The sequence below is a fragment of the Physeter macrocephalus genome, chromosome 9 (genome assembly GCF_002837175.3).
Source record: "Physeter macrocephalus isolate SW-GA chromosome 9, ASM283717v5, whole genome shotgun sequence".
Classification (NCBI taxonomy): domain Eukaryota; kingdom Metazoa; phylum Chordata; class Mammalia; order Artiodactyla; family Physeteridae; genus Physeter; species Physeter macrocephalus.
The window spans coordinates 24927419-24948866 of NC_041222.1; the positions used below are offsets into that span (position 1 = coordinate 24927419).

The following is a 21448-nucleotide window of genomic DNA, read 5'->3' on the forward strand; positions in this document are numbered from 1 at the left end:
TATCAACTGGAATATACTTATTAAATGTATAATACCTTAATACTAACCACTAGAAAAAGTACTATGCAGGGACTATGTATTTTAATCTAGAAGTATTCTCACTAAAACAGGAAAAAAAATAAAATTTTTTAAAAAAATTTAAAAATAATAATTACAATGTGGAAAACTTGGAACCCTCAGAGACTGCTGATGGAAATGTAAAATAGTACAGGCACTTGGAAAAAAAAGTCTGGCAGTTTCACAAATCTTTAGAGTAACTATATGATCCAGTGATTCCATTCCCAGGTATATATCCAAGAGAACTGGAAACATGTCCACACAAAAACTTGTACAACAATGTTCACAGCAGCATTATTCGTAACAGCCCAAAGTGGAAACAACCCAAATGTCCATCACTGATGAATGGATACCCAAAATGTGGTATATCCATACAATGAAATATTACTCAGCCATAAAAAAGAATGAATTTCTGATAAATGCTGCAACATGGATGAACCTTGAAAATACACTAAGAGAAAGAAGCCAGTCACAAAAGATCACATATTGTATGATTCCTATTGTATGATTCCATTTATATGCTAGGTCCAGAATAAGCAAATCTATAGAGATGGAAAGTATATTAGAGGTTGCCTAAGGCTAAAGAGTTTTGGGGGGAAATGGGGAATGACTGCTAAGAACTACAGGGTTCTTTTAAGATGATGAAAATGTTCTAAAACTGATTGTGGTGACAGCTGTACAACTGTGAATATACTAAAAACCACTGAATTGTATACCAAATGGGTAAATTATAACTCAATAAAGCTATTATAATCAACAACAATAAAATTTACAAAGATGGGGCTGGCTGAGATAGTAAAACAGCATGTGTGTTGTAAAGCTGGGAGTGGGGGAGTCGTCAGGTAGCAAGTGGATAATCATTAGAGCAGAGAATATATTGGCATCTGATATATGGCACAAAAATCAAAGCATAAAAATTTCATAACAAACTTAGTAGTCAGTTTTTCAACTGTAAAACTGTCTCATGCAGTCTCCTTGTCCTAGGGTCAAATATAATTATTAGATAGCCAGATAACATTTATGTAGCATGTTGATGTTTACAAAGCTTTTTCACATTTCATATGGTACTGCACATATACTAAATTCCCAAATTAAGATCCTCAAAAGTCACAAAAAAGACTAAACGCTACTACTCTTAAGAACTTACAAAAGTATCAGTATTGTTACAATGACTGGAGAATCTCTGAACAAATTCCCAGATTCATAACTCCACCTTAGATTTTCAACAGAAAGGTAAAATATTCTCATCTAAAAACTCATTTTAAATATCTCCAATTAAGCTGACTTCTTGCAAAAATTTTCTGAACAGACATTAGATCCATGGCAATTTAAAGCTTAAATAACAGGATTGCTTTGAGTTACCTTGGGTACCAACTATCTCCATGTGAAGATGGGCAAGTCCACTTGCTGTGGACAGAGCGAGTTTTATCATTCCTTCCACAGTAACTGTGTATCTGTTCAAGTAATCAAAAAGGGATCCATGCTCATGATAATCTGACACCAACCAGAGCTGAGTCCATGTACCATTGTCTGCCAAGTAGAATAACAATATTTCAGATGGGCTATAGAACATTTATGATTTATTAAAAAGTTATCACTTTACTCTCAATCCTGAATCACACAACTGCAGTATGTTGGTACCTTAAATTTGTATATATTTCTTTCATATTTTCTTGTATTTTAGTTTTCTTATACTTTCATGTATGTATCCTTTAGATCCTTAAAGTAAGCCCCTTAATCTTGAGATAAGGCAAGGAAAACTCATCCCATTCAAGAGAGATGGAATCATAGTTCAAAAATGGTGATGCTGAGTCCACACAGATGGTAGCAGGGCTGGGATAATGCTTCGAGGAATGCCTGGTTCAAGTTAGGTGCCTGGTTCAGGTTAGGTGCTCAACGATTGCTTCTGGAAGGGGGGAGGGAAACGAGGGAGGGAAGAAGATGAGAAGTACCTGGAACCTAGTGTGGCTTAGTGGGAATGGAATATTATTGGACAAACTGAAAGGGAGCTTAAATGAGAAATGCAAGCTTTAATGACAGACTGTTCACAAAGAAGCCAGAAAAGATTACAATTCCAAGGTTTCCAGATTAGAAAAATATAAAAATAGTGGTATCACTGACACATGGGGAAGCTGAGACAGGAGCTAAAAATATCACGAGAAAAGGCTAGGACTGAATCCAGTTTTACACAAGGTGATTTTGAACCTCAACAACTAGGAATATGTGTTCTTCCAAAAGTTCATTTGTAAGCCAGTACACCAGTACCTGAATTGGAAATGTATGTTCCCATGAGAATCATGGTAAAGGTTCTGGCTGGGCTTCTAGGCTAGGGTGGTCCACAAAAGCCAATTTAACCTAGGAGTAGCTGGAAAATCATATATTTCACAAAATCATGAAAGCAAAAAAAGTATTACAACAATACTAGGAGGCAGGACAATTCAGTAAAAGATGCACACTTGGAGTCATTCTGACCTGGGTTGGAATCAGGGCCTGGCTGTCCCTGACTACATGACCTCAGACAAGTTTCTTAACCAATGAGCCTTTGTTCCTTCTTTTACACAACAAGAATACCTTACTTTGCGAGACTACTAAGATTTTAAAAGTAGGATAATAGATTTTTAAAAAGCATTTAGTACAATGCATGGCACATAAGAACTTCCCCATTAGTTGTAAAAGAAAAAACTCAGATTGACATAAAATAATTTCTATATTTTGAAGGTTGTTAATTGAAAGAAAGCAATTCTGATTAGAAAAGATGAAGGAATGAAATAGTAATGAAATGTTTTCAGAAGATTTGGAGGAGATTTCTGGGTATTTTCAAAAGGATTTAGATATTCATGATACTAGTTCTTTATCAACTTGTTTCTTCATAAACTTTGTAAACTGATTCTGTTCAAACTTATACCTTTCCTTGATACAGGTACATCACTAGCTTTATCTGCATGCTTATTAACCATACCTGAATTCTGAAAGGCTCACAAATACAAGAAATAAATAGGAACACAGCAAGATGGAAGAATGGGAGGTTTTCTGAGGTAATTGACAAGAGAGGTGGAAGGAAGAAGGACATATTAGAGGCTATGCCCACATAAAGGGTTGTCTAAGGTGGAATTAATTAAATCAGTATGAGAAAGATAAAAGGGGAATAGGGGGTGGGGGGGCCTAGGTTCTAGGCAAAGTCCATTAACCCCTGACAAAGAAGAAAGGAGGTGTAGGGAAGAGCCAGCAGGGTTGCCAGTTCCCATGGTAACCTCCAGATGACATTACCAGCTTGGCTGCTGCTTGAACGAAAGGGAAGAGTTCAGGGCACAGCAGCAGGAACATTTTGTGTCGGTTAGTGTGTTTACAACTTGGAACAAGTCTAAAACATGCTGGGCCTGGGTGAGGGTTGAACCTCAAAATGCAGATTTGAAAGTCACCACTACCTACCATTGAGTTTGAAAGCAAAAATGTGGGTAAGGTCTTTGAGGAGAAATTACTATTTGTAGAATTAGGGCCTTCATATGTATTAAGAAGAGTTTCAGAAAACAAAAACACCTATTAAGAAATAAGAAAGTCCAGAGTCACAGAATGCAAAGGTTGTTTTAAGGGTTGGGGGAGAAGCTAAATGGTGTTGAAGACAGAAAGAAGTGAAAACTAAGGACTTGGTCAGACTATGATCACTGCTTTTGTTTTGTTTTTAAATTAAGTAATACTGAATTGGTAGTATCTATTGATAATCCCTGCTTACATCCATCACCACCCCTAAGTCACAAAAAGCAGATAATCACACTTATACACCTCCTGGTTTGATGCAATAGAAAGAATATGTAGAAAGTATGTAATATTTTCAGGAAACCAATAAAATAATCAGATTCTGTCTCTAATTTTAACTACCAGTTTTCAAATTATACAAGGAGCAAGTTCAGAGATACTATAAGAATTCAATTAGCAAATCTAGAATATGATAAGCCCTACAGGACAAACAATCCAGTTTCCTCAACAAATAAACTGCAAGAAGAAAAAAAAAAAAGACAAAGGGGAACTCTAGTGATTTTAAGGGATTTAAGATAAATATCAACCAAATGCAATGGATCCTAAAGTGAATAACCAATTGTTAAAAAAAAAAGGGGGGGGAGACCACTGCAGAAATGTGAAACTGACGAGATATTTGATGCCATTTTTAAAATTGACAATGGTAGTATGGTTATGTTTCACAAAAAAAGATTCCCCATAATCTAAAGATACAAACTGAGATATTTATGGATGAAAAGATATGCTATCTGGGATTAGCTTCAAATAATTCAGAGGGGGCAGAGTAGGTGGAATCAGAGCTCAAATATGGTTGGCAGTGAGCTGATAACTGTTGAAGCTGGGTGATGGGGGTTCATTATACTATTCTCTACTTTTTTATATACTGGAAATTTTCTATAAATAAAAGTTTAAAAAAACAAGTAATAAATGTTTGTTGTAAATAAATTTGAAAATACAGAGAAGCAAAAAGAAAAATCAAAATCACCCGTGAACACAAACTGAGATTAAACATTGTTAATATTTCAAAGAAACATTGTTGAAGAAAATGGGAAGGGAGAGAAGTAAAAAGATGACTATGGTTATGGCCTTTAAAAAAGATAATGATAGGACTTCCCTGGTGGCGCGGTGGTTGAGAGTCCACCTGCCGATGTAGGGGACACGGGTTCGTGCCCCGGTCTGGGAAGATCCCACATTCCGCGGAGCGGCTGGGCCCGTGAGCCATGGGCGCTGAGCCTGCGCGTCCGGAGCCTGTGCTCCGAAATGGGAGAGGCCACAACAGTGAGAGGCCCGCGTACCGCAAAAAAAAAAAAAAAAAAAAAGATAATGATAGCATTTTCTGGGAAATACATTTGATTCAGGGTGGGTGTGATGAGAGTCGAGTTGTAATACTGGGTTGGCCAAAAAGTTCACTTGGGTTTTTCTGTAACATCTCACGGAAAATCCCAAATGAACTTTTTGGCCAACCCAATACAAGCCTCTGACAAAAGCTATAAAGGTAGCATTGTGGGCACTACTATAATAACTGAAGCCAGGAAAGTAAATGAAGTGCAGTCTGAAGTCACTTTTCACAGTCACCTCTCATGCTGACTATCTACTGACATGGCTTCCTCACTTGCTTCAGCATCTGATCTCCCCTCAGGCCTCAAGCACCTGTGTACCAGAGGCAAGAAAAGGTCCACATGGTTACTAAGGGCAAGGTGGTTTTGGAGAAACCATTTCTCTATTTAAGTGAGTTTACTTAAAAGATTAATCTATTTAGCCCTTAGCAATTTAAACACAGAATACGCTGAGAAGTTATTCTTACTCTCCCTATACATAAGGTCATTAGGAAACATTAGAATACCCTAATGGTCAGGAAGAGATTAAAAGGAAACATATCTGAGCTCTAGCCTATCTCAAAACTCTGGGCAACCAGAGTTTATAAATTTTTTTTCTACGTTATGACTATCCTCAGTAACTAACTTCCCAGAACCAAACTAACAAAAGCACGTAACCTTTTCTTTTTTTCTTTTTTTAAATAGCTCTTTACATTTTATAAAGCAATTAGAGGTTTAGGAACATGTTGTCAAGAGTCAAGAAAATCTTTTAAGAAGTTCCTGTTTCTAAAGGCTTCTAATATATTCTATTTTACTTAATGGGTCTAATTTATATGATAAACATCCATTTCTCATCAAATATGACAATGTTTAATAGTCTTATTTGTGGAAAGGATTAAATATATTTTGTTACACTCAAAGGAGAAGCAAATGTTACTGACCTTTATTGTCTGCCGCTATAAATCCCAAGATGTTTTCATGACGTAACATGACGGTCTGATAAATCTCTGCCTCACGGAACCATGAACGTTCTTCTCTAGAGGAGAATATTTTAACAGCAACTTCTTCTCCTCTCCATTTTCCTCGCCAAACTTCTCCAAAACGACCTTTGCCAATACTTTCTTGTAACACAATAGTTCTCGCAATTGTCCTCTGAACAAGCAATGGTAAACCTAAAGATAAAAATAAATTAGTATTCGACACAATCAATCAATATCGGTACCTGTTTCTAACACCACAATAGGCGTTAAAAGAGTGACTCAGAAAGGTTTAACTCCTTAAAGGAACTTACAATCTCACTGAGGAAATCTGCAAAAACAATAATTCATGATAAAAGGAAAATAATAAATACAATAAAAGAATCCAGAAACTCCTGCCTAGAGAGTCAAGGTAGGCTTTAAAAGATAAGCTGAATTTAGACTGTCCTTTACAGAAGGGATAGGACCAAAGAAGACAAGGACGTAAGGTGTTTAGGTAGGAGGAATATGCAAGCAAAAGTAGAAGAAAGAAATGGATCATACATGTTTAGGGAACCAGCTTAGATAAGCAGAAAAAGGATGTATGTAGTAAAACAGTAGAAGAGAAGAGAAGAGAAGCTGCACCAGCTGCACCAGAATGTGAAGAGTACTGAATGCCCGGCTCAAGATGACCAATGAGAGCTGTGGGTGAAAGAGGAACTAGTAAACATTTCCATTCATGAAATGAATGGAAAGAAATAATTTAAAAATCTTATTTCAGAAAGATGAGTCTGGTAACAGTTTTACAAGTGGAGGAGAAAAGTGTGTAAGCACAAGAAATGTAGAAGTAAATTCTGGTCTTTTTTTTTTTTTTTTTTTTTTGCGGTATGCGGGCCTCTCACTGTTGTGGCCTCTCCCGTTGCGGAGCACAGGCTCCGGACGCGCAGGCCCAGCGGCCATGGCTCACGGGCCCAGCCGCTCCGCTGAATGTGGGATCCTCCCGGACCGGGGCACGAACCCGTGTCCCCTGCATCGGCAGGCAGACTCTCAACCACTGCGCCACCAGGGAAGCCCATCTGGTCTAACTTTTAATAAATCAGTAAAAATTATCACAGAAACCATTTCAAGACAAGCAATTTACCAATTTACGCACCAGGAACTGGCTGCCTAGGCAACAGTAATATCTTAAGGAATGATGCCAAGTAACTTACCTTGGTGATGAGACATTGGCAGTTTTCTCACCAACTGAACTTGCCTTACTATAAAATACATTAATTTTAAATATTACCACACTTATTGCATTTACATAAAAGTATTTACTACCTACAAAATTTAAGTAACACTATATTTGGGATTATTCCAATTCCCCATGGACTAAGAACTGTCAAATTATACTGACACTGACAAAGTATCAGTGTACATCATGTTCTACAGTATTTTATTTATACAGTCTAATACACATAAATTTGTGTCTCTTATAATCTATCTTGAGTTGCCTGCTAGATCAAATTAAACTAATGGAAGTAAATAAAATTATCTGGTCTCTCTGCTTCTCTGGTGTGAAATACTTATAAATCCAAATGTTAAACCTTTGTCTCTTTTCATCTTTAAGTTTCTCAAATAGATCCTTCCTTCCCCTTGCTCTATCCATCCTCCCTACTTCCTGCAAAGTAGTTAGCAGTCTAATTGTAAACAATTGTTTTTATAAGGAGACTGCTGGTTAAAAATAAATCTGTGAAAAATCCTTATTTAAATCAAGGAGCTCTTCTGTATTATGAATAACCAATTCCTAATTATGTTGTTTACAGTAGACATTAACTTACTAAATTTTCTTAAAGCCTTTGAACAGGGCCACACCGTGTACTTAAAGATTTAAAGTATACTTAAGAGTTCATTTCAAGAGGCTGATCTGGAAGTTAGAAACGCAGGGAATAACAGCAAATGGGAAGTCTGAAAATGCCTGACACATTCAGGACTCACGCAGGGTCAAGAAAGCCTAACAGGACAAAGAAAGTCTTTGTCTTCCTCTTCACAACTGGATTCTAGATGCAGAACTAGAATTAAAAATCAAATCTAGATTTATCATATTATCTGTATTTGGTTACCATAACCCACATGAAAATCTGAGCATTTTTTAAAAAGTAATAGTTTTCTTCTAAAGACAAAAATAAACAGGCCTAATTCAGATCTCTATATTCTCTGCTTTACTTCTGTACCTTTTAGAACTGCTTGAGAGAAAACTTCAATAGGGAAACAGGGTCCAAGCACCTTTACATGCAGTGAATAACAGAAATAAGACCTGAAGGACATGCATGCATTAAAGAGATCATAAGTATGAATGAGACATAATACATTGGCCTAAGAGACGCACACTCTCAAAAACTGGCACACAGGGGACTTCCCTGGTGGCGCAGTGGATGGGACTCCACACTCCCAATGCAGGGGGTCCGGGTTCGATCCCTGGTTGGGGAGCTGTATCCGCGTGAGTGCCACAACTGGGGAGCCCATGTGCCGCAACTAAGGAGCTTGCCTACCACAACTAAGACCCAGCACAACCAAATAAATAAATCTGGCACACATTTGCATGTTCCCACATACTTTGCAATCTAATGACAGCTTAAATATGGGCAGATGCACAACCTGTGATTCAAATAAATGCAACAGGGATACGATTAGCTTTAAGTTTAGAGCTAGGTGCCAGAACCCATCTCTCCATTGTCTCCCTGCAATTCCTAAGTTAAAAGTATAGTCTTTGAAAGAGAGAGATAGGGCCTTTCCTCAATTATGGTCACAGTACTGAGTAATAAACATTTGAATTCATAACATAAAATGTTTTATCTTTTCCTCAATAAGTGAAAGAACTAAAAAGGATATTATACACAGACATTTGACTTACTCAGAGGCATGAGTCCCATTCATGAAATGGCATTCAGGCTTTTTAATAAATAGAAGGAAAAGCAATGGAATTTTTGCTGTCATTCAACAGAAGATAGCTTCTGTCTGGATAAATCTGAAAGCCATTAACAAACACAGAATAAACTATGACAGGGAAGGAGGCCTTAAACTAGCTTTTTTGTACAATGCAGCAAATTCATACTGTATATCAGATTTTTTTTCCCAAATATCTTTTCAATGAGAATAACACCTGTCATTTGGATATAACTTTACAGTCTACCAAGTGCTTAAGTGCTTTCACACAAACATCTCGTTTCATTTGAACCTCACAACAATCCAGTAATGTACACTAGGCAGGGTTCATTACTTTCATTTTAAAGATGAAATAACTCAGGCATGAGACATCAGCTAACTGCCCAAAGCCACAAAACTGGCAAACAATGCAGACAAGTTTTTGCAGGGTGTGAAAGGCAGCATGAAAGGAGGGAGAGAAGCTTTCAGACAATAGAGCTGGGTCCCTGACAGATCTAGAAATATAGATAAAATGAAAAAAGAACAATTCCATTCTTTACTACAATTCCATTCTTTACTTCATGTCTGTATCTTAAAAGGTAAATAAATATATTCTTATTCAAAAACAAACTGCCATCCAGACAGCAATTTCTTTTAATCCTTTAGGTAGGCTTGCTCTCCTTGAGGCCTGATACATACCACTGTGCCAAGTGGAATGAGCTGCTTTGACTTCCCTGGGTGTAAGTGTGGCAACAAGAGCAGGACCAAGGGATTAATTCCAAATGATCTAAAGCCACCCTAATTTTCTGTGACTTTGGCCCTTGCTTATCATATTTTTTTGGTCCAGGTTAGCTTCTAGAATGAGCCAGATATTCTTTGGGAACCCTTTGAACTAAGAATCAAAGGGGAACCCTAAAATAATCTCTCTCTGCTCCTCCACCACTCCTGCCCAGAGACTGTCACATCTTCAGTACTAAGGCTGCTCCATCTCAATCCAGCCAGTCACTGCCTCCCTCCTCACAACAGTCACAGGATCCCTAAAGGCTGCCTTAAGAGACCCGGGCTCCACCGTAAGCCTGTATGTATCCTAGCAGTCATGGGCAGGACTCACTTACTGAATATGTACGGCCAAATTCTGCAGAAGAAAACTTTATGTCATGAAATCAGTTTCTTCATATTTAAATGAATAAACATACATACATATACATGAATATACCTTCATTCCCTTAAAGACATTTGTCATTATGTGAACTTTCTGTATCATCAGATGTGATTTTGTGCTTCAGAGTCATATTCCTCCCCCAGTCACAATTTCTGCTTTGAAGTTCCTTCAGGGACTTCCCTGGTGGCGCAGTGGTTAAGAATCTGCCTGCCAATGCAGGGGACAAGGGTTCGAGCCCTGGTCCAGGAAGATCCCACATGCCATGGAGCAACTAAGCCCGTGCTCCACAACTACTGAGCCCGCGTGCCACAACTACTGAAGCCCACGCACCTAGAACCCGTGCTCCGCAACAAGAGAAGCCACCGCAATGAAGAGTAGCCCCCGCTCGCCACAGCTAGAGAAAGCCTGTGTGCAGCAACAAAGACCCAATGCAGCCAAAAAATAAAATTAATTAATTAATTAATTTAAAAAACCAATAAAGTTCCTTTAATCACTTGATTATAAAATTCATGAAATTTTCATTATACATATATTTAAAATCTTTTTATCCATGAATCTCGCCCTTATTTGAAGTTAATTTATACTTTTTAAAGGACAGTACATCTCATTTAAAAGTCCTAACAAACCACTTTAAGTATTATTATCAACAGTATCTGTCCCATATTTCTGATGAGGAAACAGAAGCCCAAGGAGAAAACATGGTTTAACCAAGATCAGACAGCCAATCAATGGCAAAGCTTGCACTGGAATCTAGATCTCTTAATTCCTGGCTAGGAATTAAGTGTCAAATTACAATACTGTAGAGGATAGGAGTCTTCTTCTCTTAGTATCCTTCCAAAGCACATGAAAGAAAAAGTAAAAAATAAATCCCTTTTTGATTTAAATATGAAGCACTGATTGCTATGCCAAAAGTTGTTTCAGGTAATTAGATAATCTATTTCTAATCCCATAATCTATTTCTGATCCCACAAAAATCAAAGAGAACTGAGAAAAGCAAATATCAGAAGGGCCATGGATCCATAAAGCTATATTAAATAACAAGGTGGTCAGACTTTTTTCTAAAGTGAGAAAATGTCTAAAAATTCATTAGTTTAATAAAAAACTAGGCCTGAGCCAGAGACAGCAATTTAATGTTGAAAAAGCAAATAACCTTCACAATTCCAAACATACTCTCTTGTCATGCCTGCTTTCCATACAAAAATAAAGCTGCTAAACAGTCCTGAAGAGAATGGGTAAACTGCAGATTATTTGAACATCTGTGAACTTCGGCCTCAGCTGCAGAGGAATAACTGTCCTTATTCTCAGAGTCATGAGAAGGTGAGAATGTTTTGAAAGTTACACAAATGTGAAGGTGACTTACTTTTACTGCTCAAGTAAGTCAGTCAGTTCTATTTGTCCTTACTAAACTAGCCGTGGTCAGATACAGACCTAGCTTAAAGACCTTTATTAGGTTCAAAGCTGGAGTAGTATTCATACTATCCCAAGTTTTAACATACTAAGCCAACTGGCTTAGCCAACTAATAAATAACACAGTTAATTTTTAAAAGACATCTTAGGAAAAAGAAAAAAACAAATACTTTACCTGATCCAGAACCCGATGTTGTCATATCATAAATTAAATCTTTTAACGTAGTACCCTCTGAAATAAAGGGGCGATCTAATGAAGGATCCTCTTCATTTGGCACTCGATGGTGAATGACAGTGCGGTTATGACAGATATAGACCATCAACATGAGTGAGATGCAAACGAAGCATACTGGTCCAGCAATGACAGCTGCCAGTTCGACAGGACCAAGGCCAGATGATGGCTTTCCTGGAAAAGGGCCTCAAGTGAAATAAACATCAACAACAATAACACTGTAGGCGGCATTCACAATTTCCTAAATCCTCCACATTTCCTGCAGTTGGCCACTACCACCATTAGTCAGAGCCTCATCACAGTAGCTCATAGAGCTCAAACCCGTAACAAGTGAAGCACTTAATCTTCTCCCATTGGCTCTCCTTTTATGATCACCAGCTCTGTCAACATCCACTTAGTCTTCCTGAAGTCTTGAGCCATCCCCTAAATAACAAGGCCAGCTACCACAAACACTGTAGGACCACCCCCCACCCCACTTAGCCCTCTCAGATCGCTAATAGAAGAACCAATAATCTGGAACAACTCCCATTAAATATTTCTTAAGTCATTGTCTTCTTTTTCTTTTTTTAAAAAAAGTAGTTTGGCTTATCTTCTTATTCCAAGGCTAGTATATGCTCATAGCATGAAAAAAAAATTAAAAAGTATAAATACAGATGAGCAAAATTAAAAAAAAAAATTAACTACAGCCTCACCATCCCCCCCAAACTCACCTGTGCATATATCTCCACCAATTTTTTTCATGCAAAAATATATCCTTTTTTAATAGTTTGCATGTGTATACTTTCTAGTTTATTTTAATCATTTAGACTTTTAAAGATCTTTTTTAAATAATCCCTTTTAACAATTAACAATTTGCATTGTTTCAGAAACACATTAATTACAACTATTTTGGCATTCATTCTGACACGTGCTGGTTCATGGCTCACCACCCTTTCTTTCACATCACATCTTTATCATTCTTGAGATCTTTATTTCCATTGATTTCATATGATAAAGAATCCTAATTCTAGTAATTCCTTTCAGAAAGAGTATATGGATCCTTATACACTGAATACTTAATTATCTAAAGCTGCTTGTTGCCTTTATATATGAAAAATCTTGGCTCATCCAAAGAATTTTGGGTAACTAGCAATATATGATATTCCATTGCCTTCTGGTATTTAAAAAAAGCAAAAAAATCTGAACTTATTTTTCCTTTTATAGGTAACCAGTGTTCAGTTGTGCTGAATGTGTGCATAATTTTTCTTTATTCTTGAAAACTGGTAGTTTTTTCATTATATATATTTGGTTACGTATTTTTTCATTAATTTTACATAGTATTTCTTCTCTCTTCTGTCCTTTTGCCTTTTTCTGGTTTTATGCTAAGCATATTGGATCACCTAGATCTGTCCTCTATGTCTCTTAATTTGCTCACCAACTGTCTTTTTCTCTGAATTGTAACACAATTTCTCAAGTTTGTCTTGCTTTAAGCTTGTCTCACACTTGACAATAAAGTTACAACATCCAGTCTGCTGTTTACTTTCAATACTGCATTTTTAAAAATAATTCATCAATTGAGCTTTTCATCTGAAAGCAATCTTAACAACTGTGAAATGTTCTCATTTCATTGTGAACAACTGAAAACAGACCTTGGACTGTCTGAAAGTTCTTCCCTAACATGTTGTAAGTTTCATAGGATGACATCTACTCTCATTTATCCAGTTCAGTTCAGTTCTTTTGAACCATGGAATCTTTCCATTTGGTAAATTTTTTTGCTGTTTGATTATCAGGGACCTGGGAGTGAGGTATTTGTATATTTTAGCATTAAAAATAAAGTGAGCTCTTCATAAGGTTTTGTGAGTCTCCATTCTGATATTTCAAGCCATTTCAAACAATGGAAATGGGAAATTCTGGAATTATCATTCTCCTTGTCATATTAGAATTGCAGATGCCTATATAAAAGTCAGAAAAATTACAGTCTGACAGAGCTTTGCCACAGGGACCTTCTCTATCATGCTGAAGATTTGGTTTTACTTTGCTGTTAACACTCGAACTAGGTGGAGGACTGCCTTCCTTCTACAACTGGCAGGACTGGCCCTTTTCCTCTGAGCTACTGCAGTGCTTCCTACTTTAATTAGCATGATGCCTAGACCAACTCTGAGTGGAAAGTGAGCACTGAAAGCAGGTGCTTCCTAAAGGAGAATTGAGAGTTTGCCCCTGTAGCCTAGCCTCACACCCAGCCCCTCAGCTTAAGGTATTGGTGGGATTCTGCAAGAGGGTCTTTCACCTACTTCTTTTCCTATGGTTAGTCAGTTCTTCACTAGTCTGTTATAATCTGCACTATAAACTGCAGAGTTCCTCACAACTATAGGCATGTGGGTGGCATTTCTTCCATTAATTCTCTTAGCATTAATATAGGTTTTCCTCTTTTTGTATTCCTTTGATTATTATAGTAGGTATTTTTGATTTGGGGAAAGTGCCAGAAGAGTTAAACAGATGAGCTCAGACTGGCATCTTAAATCAGAGCCTAAAAATTAATCTAATCCTAAGCATTTATGAAGCTTTCAAATTCCTGGCTCTTCCAGGACATTTTAAAATGTAAACTATGGTGAAGGACCAAATACCTAGAAATTGTATATAATAATTTATACATAAAGATCATAAGGCAAGGTGATATTACAAAATGAAGGCACCTGGACTGTTTAGTGCTGCTCTCAATTCCCGCCCATTACTGACTGCTTTAAAAGGCTGGAGCATTATACAAGGAAAAGATTTCACTCTGAGGACAAAGTAGGGATACTCTGAGGACATATTGCTATGGTGGGCTTTATCAGGATTCTCTAAAGGAGGCTACCCTTTTAGGCACAACAGACCTCAGAGAAAGTATCTTGGAACCACCTTCTCAAACAACACACATGCAGGAGTCAGGATCTTGGCTACCCTTATAACTCTACTACTTTGGACAAGTTACTTCTTGCCTCTATAATGAATAAACTGGGATAGACAATTTCTAAGATCCCTTCCAGCTCTAAAATCATAGTCTAAGAGCTTTTCTTGTAGTATCAAGAAAAAACTTATACAACAACTTACCAACAGTTGGGAGTTCTATTTTATTGCAATGGTCCTGATTGCAGCAATATGTTGTAGTAACAGACCCAGTTTTTGAAGATGGTGCACATACAAATGGCCTGTCTCGTGGAATTAGGTCGATTTCAGCTATACACATGCTATTATGTATAACTTTGTCTGTAGTCTCTGTGACAGAGACAAAGCAGAGCCCATCTGTGACACAAGTAAAATTGTCTTTTGTACAAAGATGGCAGAAACACTGTAATGCTGGGGGGAAAAGAAAAGATCCTATCAGAAAAAATTCTCAAGGTTAACAATTTTAAATTATCCCAAATTCTCTGTACTAATACATTCCTGATTCTATTATAATTATACAATTTCTTTGCTCTGTTCAAAAAACCAAACTCTTTCTTAACCTGAGGAGTTCCAAATTCTGTTCAGAAGCACACATACGTAGGAGCCAAACATGCTGAAATTTGGACCCAGGCTTTTTCCTAAAACTTTTGGCTTCCAAGTATAGAAAAACTGTTATGTGCAATTACATCAATGTAAGGCAAGCATTTGCCCTCCCATTTGAAACAAAGTACACTGAAATTTATAAAGGTTATACTTATTCTTATTGGTCCAAAACTAGGCATTCATATATTCCCCGGACTGGGGAGCAATGTGAAAATACCACCACCTCCTCACTGTAGGTTGGAAATGTCAGGGTAAGTTTATGGTAATGGAGTAATGGAAACAGATTTGTATTGAGCCAGACATTCCTTTCTCCTTTGCAAACCCCCAAAGGACACGTATCTTCTAACTAGGATTAGGGTACTTTCTCATAAACAAGGTAACAATACATATGTGCTCCAATCACACAGGCAACTGGCTACAGAAATGACTGGAGAAACACTAGCTCCATGCCCACTTTCATCTATTTGATCTTTATACTCAACCTAAGGGAAGTCTTCTAATTATCACCAACAGCTTCCCACACATACACACAACCTTTCACTAAGCTCTCCAACAAGATTAAGTGTTCCCCAAGCATACACTGCTTACCAGAACTGTTATTTTTTTCCTCTCCCTCATGATCCATCCACATCTAGAACTAGGCCTGGTACACAGCAACATTCAAAAAGTGCTGAATGAGTGACAGATCATTAGGACAGATCATTCAAGGACTAGTGTCCTTGAGTCCAATCAAACTTTACAATTACATGTTGGTAAGGGAAAAGGAAGAGTCCAGGTTTGCAGAATGGCCATCTGTGATGAGAGGTCTATTGTAACTAGAAAAAGAGTGGCTAGGCGGGCAGGCCGGAAGAAAGCTAGCTAACTCTGAACAGCTAACGTGGTGTGCAGGAAAGGGTTCACTCAGCAGGCCCAAGTTGCTCAAACCTTGCACATCCCAAGAAAGGCCTGTCTTCAGGACTGGCCCTTGGCCAGTTCCTGGGAGATGAGCTCTGACACCTTGAAATATTCTCCCTGATAAGAATGCTGCAAACCCTTTGTGACTGAGCCCCAATAAAAACCCTAGACACCAAGGCTCTGGTGAGCTTCCCTGGTTGGCAACACTTCACATGTGCTGTCATACATCATTGCTAAGCTATGGAGTGCACCTGTGCTACTGCACTGGGCGAGGACATCTGGAAGCTTGTACTGGGTTTCTCCTGGACTTTGCCCCATGAACCTTCCCTTTTCCTTTAGATGATTTTAATATGTATCTTTCCATTGTAATAAATAAAAACCACAAGTATAACAGCTTTTCTGGGTCCTATGAGTTCTTCTAGGAAATCATCAAGCTGGAGGATGGTCTTGAGGACCCCTAACTCACTTGCTAAACCCAAACTCAAGGAACATCAGCATTACCTCAAGCAGCTGCTTCCTGGTTGCTAGCTTAATTAGCATGCTTGTCTATTATCTTTACAGACCAGCAAAGTTTTACCTTAATCATTATAAAAATTCTTTTCTTTCTCCATAGATAATTCAGTTCTTTGAACTAAATCCTCCCAAGCATGAAAAGAATTCAAGAAAAGTATAAGAATAAGATACAGTTATAATCTAACATTTAAAAGATTGTTAAAAGAGACAGTAGTTTATTCATGGTGAGGTTTGGCAGTGATTGTAGGTTCCCTGGGGATAACTTCCTAAGGAGGGATTCTGAACCAGGAATCCATGGACTGGCTTCAGGGATACAAGGATCCCATGAAACTGTAGGCCAAATGTTGTATGTATTTACCTTTTCAAGGAGAAGGTTTATAGCTTTCAACAGAACCACAGAGTGGTCTATCACCCACAAAAAATTAAAACCAGCACAGGAGATTGTCATTATTCTCTCCCGAATCCTCTTTACTCATGATTAGTCATTCAACCAATATTTTCTAAGCATTAGCTTTAACAGCTGCTCTACCAAAAGCTTAGTATACAAAGATTTATAACTCATGGTCATAGCCCTTGAGGAATTCCAACAACTAGTGGAGAACATTACAATACACTGTGGTAATTGCTATATATAAAAGTACTACCATGAATACCTCTCCCTGTTTTACGATCTTCATGGCTCCCTTAGAGTATATGAAATAAGAGATAAACAGTGGGTCTAACAATTAAAACTTCTACTTTGGGGTTCCAACTTACTGCTCACATTACAAATGCTATCCTGGGCCATACACATCTCATCATTATAATAATCATGTCTTTCATGACCTCGGTCTTTACACATACTATCTCTCTGCCTACTTGAAACCCACCCTCTCATCTTTTTTTTTTTTTTTTTTTTTTTTTTTTTTGCGGTATGTGGGCCTCTCACTGTTGTGGCCTCTCCCGTTGCGGAGCACAGGCTCCGGACGCGCAGGCTCAGTGGCCATGGCTCACGGGCCTAGCCACTCCACAGCATGTGGGGTCTTCCCGGATCGGGGCATGAACCTGTGTCCCCTGCATCGGCAGGCGGACTCTCAACCACTGCGCCACCAGGAAGCCCCCTCACCCTCTCATCTTTTAAGACCCTATTCAAACAAGATCTTTTCCTTGATGTGATCTAAACCTCTCCCCTACCCATAAGACAACTGAGTGACTCCTTTCCATTTTTTCCCATAGCCCTCTTTGCATACCTTTAGGTTAGCACAAATCAATCTATTTACACTTCGCCGTTAAAGTGTCTCTCATTACATTAAGAAGGGCCAAGTTTTTAAAATTTGTTTTATTTTCCCATCTTTGAATCCTGTACTCCTAGACAGTGATCAGCAAATTATTTGCAAGGGAGACCTTCAAGATGGCAGAGGAGTAAGACATGGAGATTGCCTTCCTCCCCACAAATTCATCAGAAATACATCTATATGTGGAACAACTCCTATAGAACACCCACTGAATGCTGGCAGAAGACCTCAGACTTCCCAAAAGGCAAGAAACTCCACACGTACCTGGGTAGGGCAAAAGAAAAAAGAAAAAACAGAGACGAAAGAATAGGGAAAGGACCTGCACCTCTGGGAGGGAGCTGTGAAGGAGGAAACGTTTCCACACACTAGGAAGCCCCTTCACTGGCTAAGATGGGGTATGGTGGGAGGGAAGCTGCGGAGCCATGGAGGAGAGCGCAGCAACAGGGGCACGGAGGGCAAAACGGAGAGATTCCCACACAGAGGATCGGTGACAACCAGCACTCACCAGCCTGAGAGGCTTGTCTGCTGCTCACCCGCCAGCCAGGATGGGTGGAGGCTGGGAGCTGAGGCTCGGGCTTCAGAGGTCAGATCCCAGGGAGAGGACTGGGGTTGGCTGCGTGAACACAGCCTGAAGGGGGCTACTGCGCCACAGCTAGCCATGGGGGGAGTCCGGGAAAAAGTCTGGAACTGCCTAAGAGGCAAGAGACCACTGTTTCAGGGTGCGCGAGGAGAGGGGATTCAGAGCACCACTTAAACAAGCTCCAGAGATGGGTGCGAGCTGCGGCTATCAGCATGGACACCAGAGACAGACATGAAATGCTAAGGCTGCTGCTACAGCCACCAAAAACCCTGTGTGCAAGCACAGGTCACTAACCACACCTCCCCTCCCAAGACCCTGTCATCCTGCCACTGCCAGGGTCCCGTGATCCAGGGACAACTTCCTTGGGAGAATACATGGCGCACTTCAGCCTGTTGCAACGTCACGCTGGCCTCTACCGCAGCAGGCTCACCCTGCATTCCGTACCCCTCCCTCCCCCTGGCCTGAGCCAGAGCCCCCTAATCAGCTGCTCCTTTAACCCCGTCCTGTCTGAGCGAAGAACAGACGCCCTCAGGTGACCTACACGCAGAGGCAGGGCCAAATCCAAAGCTGAACCCCAAGAGCTGTGGGAACAAAGAAAAGAAAGGGAAATTTCTCCCAGCAGCCTCAGGAGCAGAGGATTAAATCTCCACAATCAACTTGATGTACCCTGCATCTGTGGAATACCTGAATAGACAATGAGTTATCCCAAAATTGAGGCGGTGGACTTTGAAAGCAATGATATATACATTTTTTTCCTTTTTCTCTTTTTGTGAGTATGTGTGTATAAGGTTCTTTGTGTGATTTTGTCTGTATAGCTTTGCTTTTACCATTTGTCCTAGGGTTCAGTCTGTCCGTTTTTCCTTTTTTGTTTTGTTGTGTTTTAAGTATAGTTTTTAGTGCTTGTTATCATTGGTGGATTTGTTTTTTGGTTTGGTTACTCTCTTCTTTTTTAAAAATTACTCTTTAATTTTTTTATTTTTAATAATTATTTTTTATTTTAATAACTGTATTTTATTTTATTGTTTTCTTTCTTTCTTTCTCCCTTTTCATCTGAGCTGCGTGGCTGACAGGGTATTCGTGCTCCGGCTGGGTGTCAGGCCTGTGCCTCTGAGGTGGGAAAGCTGAGTTCAGGACATAGGTCCACAAGAGACCTCCCGGCTCCATGTAACATCAAACGATGAAAGCTCTCCCAGAGGTCTCCATCTTAATGCTAAGACCCAGCTCCACTCAACGACCAGCAAGCTACAGTGCTGGACACCCCATGCCAAACTACTAGCAAGACAGGAACACAACCCTACCCATTAGCAGAGAGGCTGCCTAAAAAGTAAGTTAAGCAAAATGAGAAGACAGAGAAACAAACAGCAGATGAAGAAGCAAGGTAAAAACCCACCGGACGTTAACAAATGAAGAGGAAATAGGCAGTCTACCTGAAAAAGAATTCAGAATAATGATAGTAAAAATCCAAAATCTTGGAAATAGAATGGAGAAAATACAAGAAACGTTTAACAAGGACCTAGAAGAACTAAAGAGCAAACAAACAGTGACGAACAACACAATAAATGAAACGTAAAATTCTCTAGACGGGATCAATAGCAGAATAACTGACGTAGAAGAACAGATAAGTGACCTGGAAGATAAAATAGTGGAAATAACTACTGCAGAGCAGAATAAAGAAAAAAGAATGAAAAGAATTGAGGACAGTCTCAGACACCTCTGGGACAACATTAAAGGCACCAACATTTGAATTATAGGGGTCCCAGAAGACGAAGAGAAAAAAGGGACTGAGAAAATATTTGAAGAGATTATAGTTGAAAACGTCCCTAATATGGGAAAGGAAATAGTTAATCAAGTCCAGGAAACGCAGAGAGTCCCATACAGGGTAAATACAAGGAGAAACATGCCAAGACACATATTCAAACAATCAAAAATTAAATACAAATAAAAAATATTAAAAGCAGCAAGGGAAAAACAACAAATAACATACAAGGGAATACCCATAAGGTTAACAGCTGATCTTTCAGCAGGAACTATGCAAGCCACAAGGGAGTGGCAGGACATATTTAAAGTGATGAAAGGGAAAAACCTACAACCAACATTACCAGCAAGGATCTCATTCGGATTCAACTGACAAATTAAAACCTTTACAGACAAGCAAAAGCTAAGAGAATTAAGCACCACAAAACCAGCTATACAACAAATGCTAAAGAAACTTCTGTAGGCAGGAAACACAGGAAAAGGAAAAGACCTACTAACAAACCCAAAACAATTAAGAAAATGGTAATAGCAACATACCACAGCCATAAAAGGGGAAATCGACAGTAACACAATCATAGTAGGGGACTTTAACACCCCACTTTCACCAATGGACAGATCATCCAAAATGAAAATAAATAAGGAAACACAAGCTTTAAATGATACATTAAACAAGATGGACTTAATTGATATTTATAGGACATTGCAGCCAAAAACAACAGAATACACTTTCTTCTCAAGTGCTCATGGAACATTCTCCAGGATAGATCATATCTTGGGTCACAAGTCAAGCCTCAGTAAATTTAAGAAAATTGAAGTCGTATCAGGTATCTTTTCCGACCACAACCCTATGAGACTAGATATTGATTACAGGAAAAAAATCTGTAAAAAATACAAACACATGAAGGCTAAACTATACACTACTAAATAACCAAGAGATCACGGAAGAAATCAAAGAGGAAATCAAAAAATACCTAGAAACAAATGACAATGAAAACGCGACAACCCAAAACTTAAGGGATGCAGCAAAAGCAGTTCTAAGAGGGAAGTTTAGAGCAATACATCCCTACCTCAAGAAACAAGAAACATCTCAAATAAACAACCTAACCTTACATCTAAAGCAATGAGAGAAAAAGGAACAAAAAACCCCCCAAAGTTGGCAGAAGGAAAGAAATAAAGATCAGATGAGAAATAAATGAAAAAGAAATGAAGGAAACTAGAGCAAAGCTCAACAAAACAAAAAGCTGGTTCTTTGAGACGATAAACAAAATTGATAAACCATTAGCCAGACTCATCAAGAAAAAAAGGGAGAAGACTCAAATCAATAGAATTAGAAATGAAAAAAGAGAAGTAACAACTGACACTGCAGAAATACAAA

General features: G+C 38.6%; 1 protein-coding gene across 4 annotated transcripts in view; it reads right to left on the reverse strand.

Moving 5' to 3' along the window:
• The window catches only part of TGFBR1 (transforming growth factor beta receptor 1), a 69249-nt gene that overhangs the window by 18610 nt on the left and 29191 nt on the right, over positions 1–21448 (reverse strand). For 2 of the 4 annotated variants that reach the window (XM_024126540.3, XM_024126538.3), the window contains exons 2-5: positions 14620–14865; positions 11494–11724; positions 5828–6058; positions 1420–1587 (exon numbers count right to left, since the gene is read on the reverse strand). In XM_024126540.3, coding sequence (XP_023982308.1) covers positions 1420–1587; positions 5828–6058; positions 11494–11724; positions 14620–14865 — 876 coding nt within the window. Of the gene's footprint in view, positions 1–1419; positions 1588–5827; positions 6059–11493; positions 11737–14619; positions 14866–21448 lie in introns of all 4 variants that reach the window. The other 2 variants (XM_024126539.3, XM_024126537.3) reach the window with 1 other exon arrangement.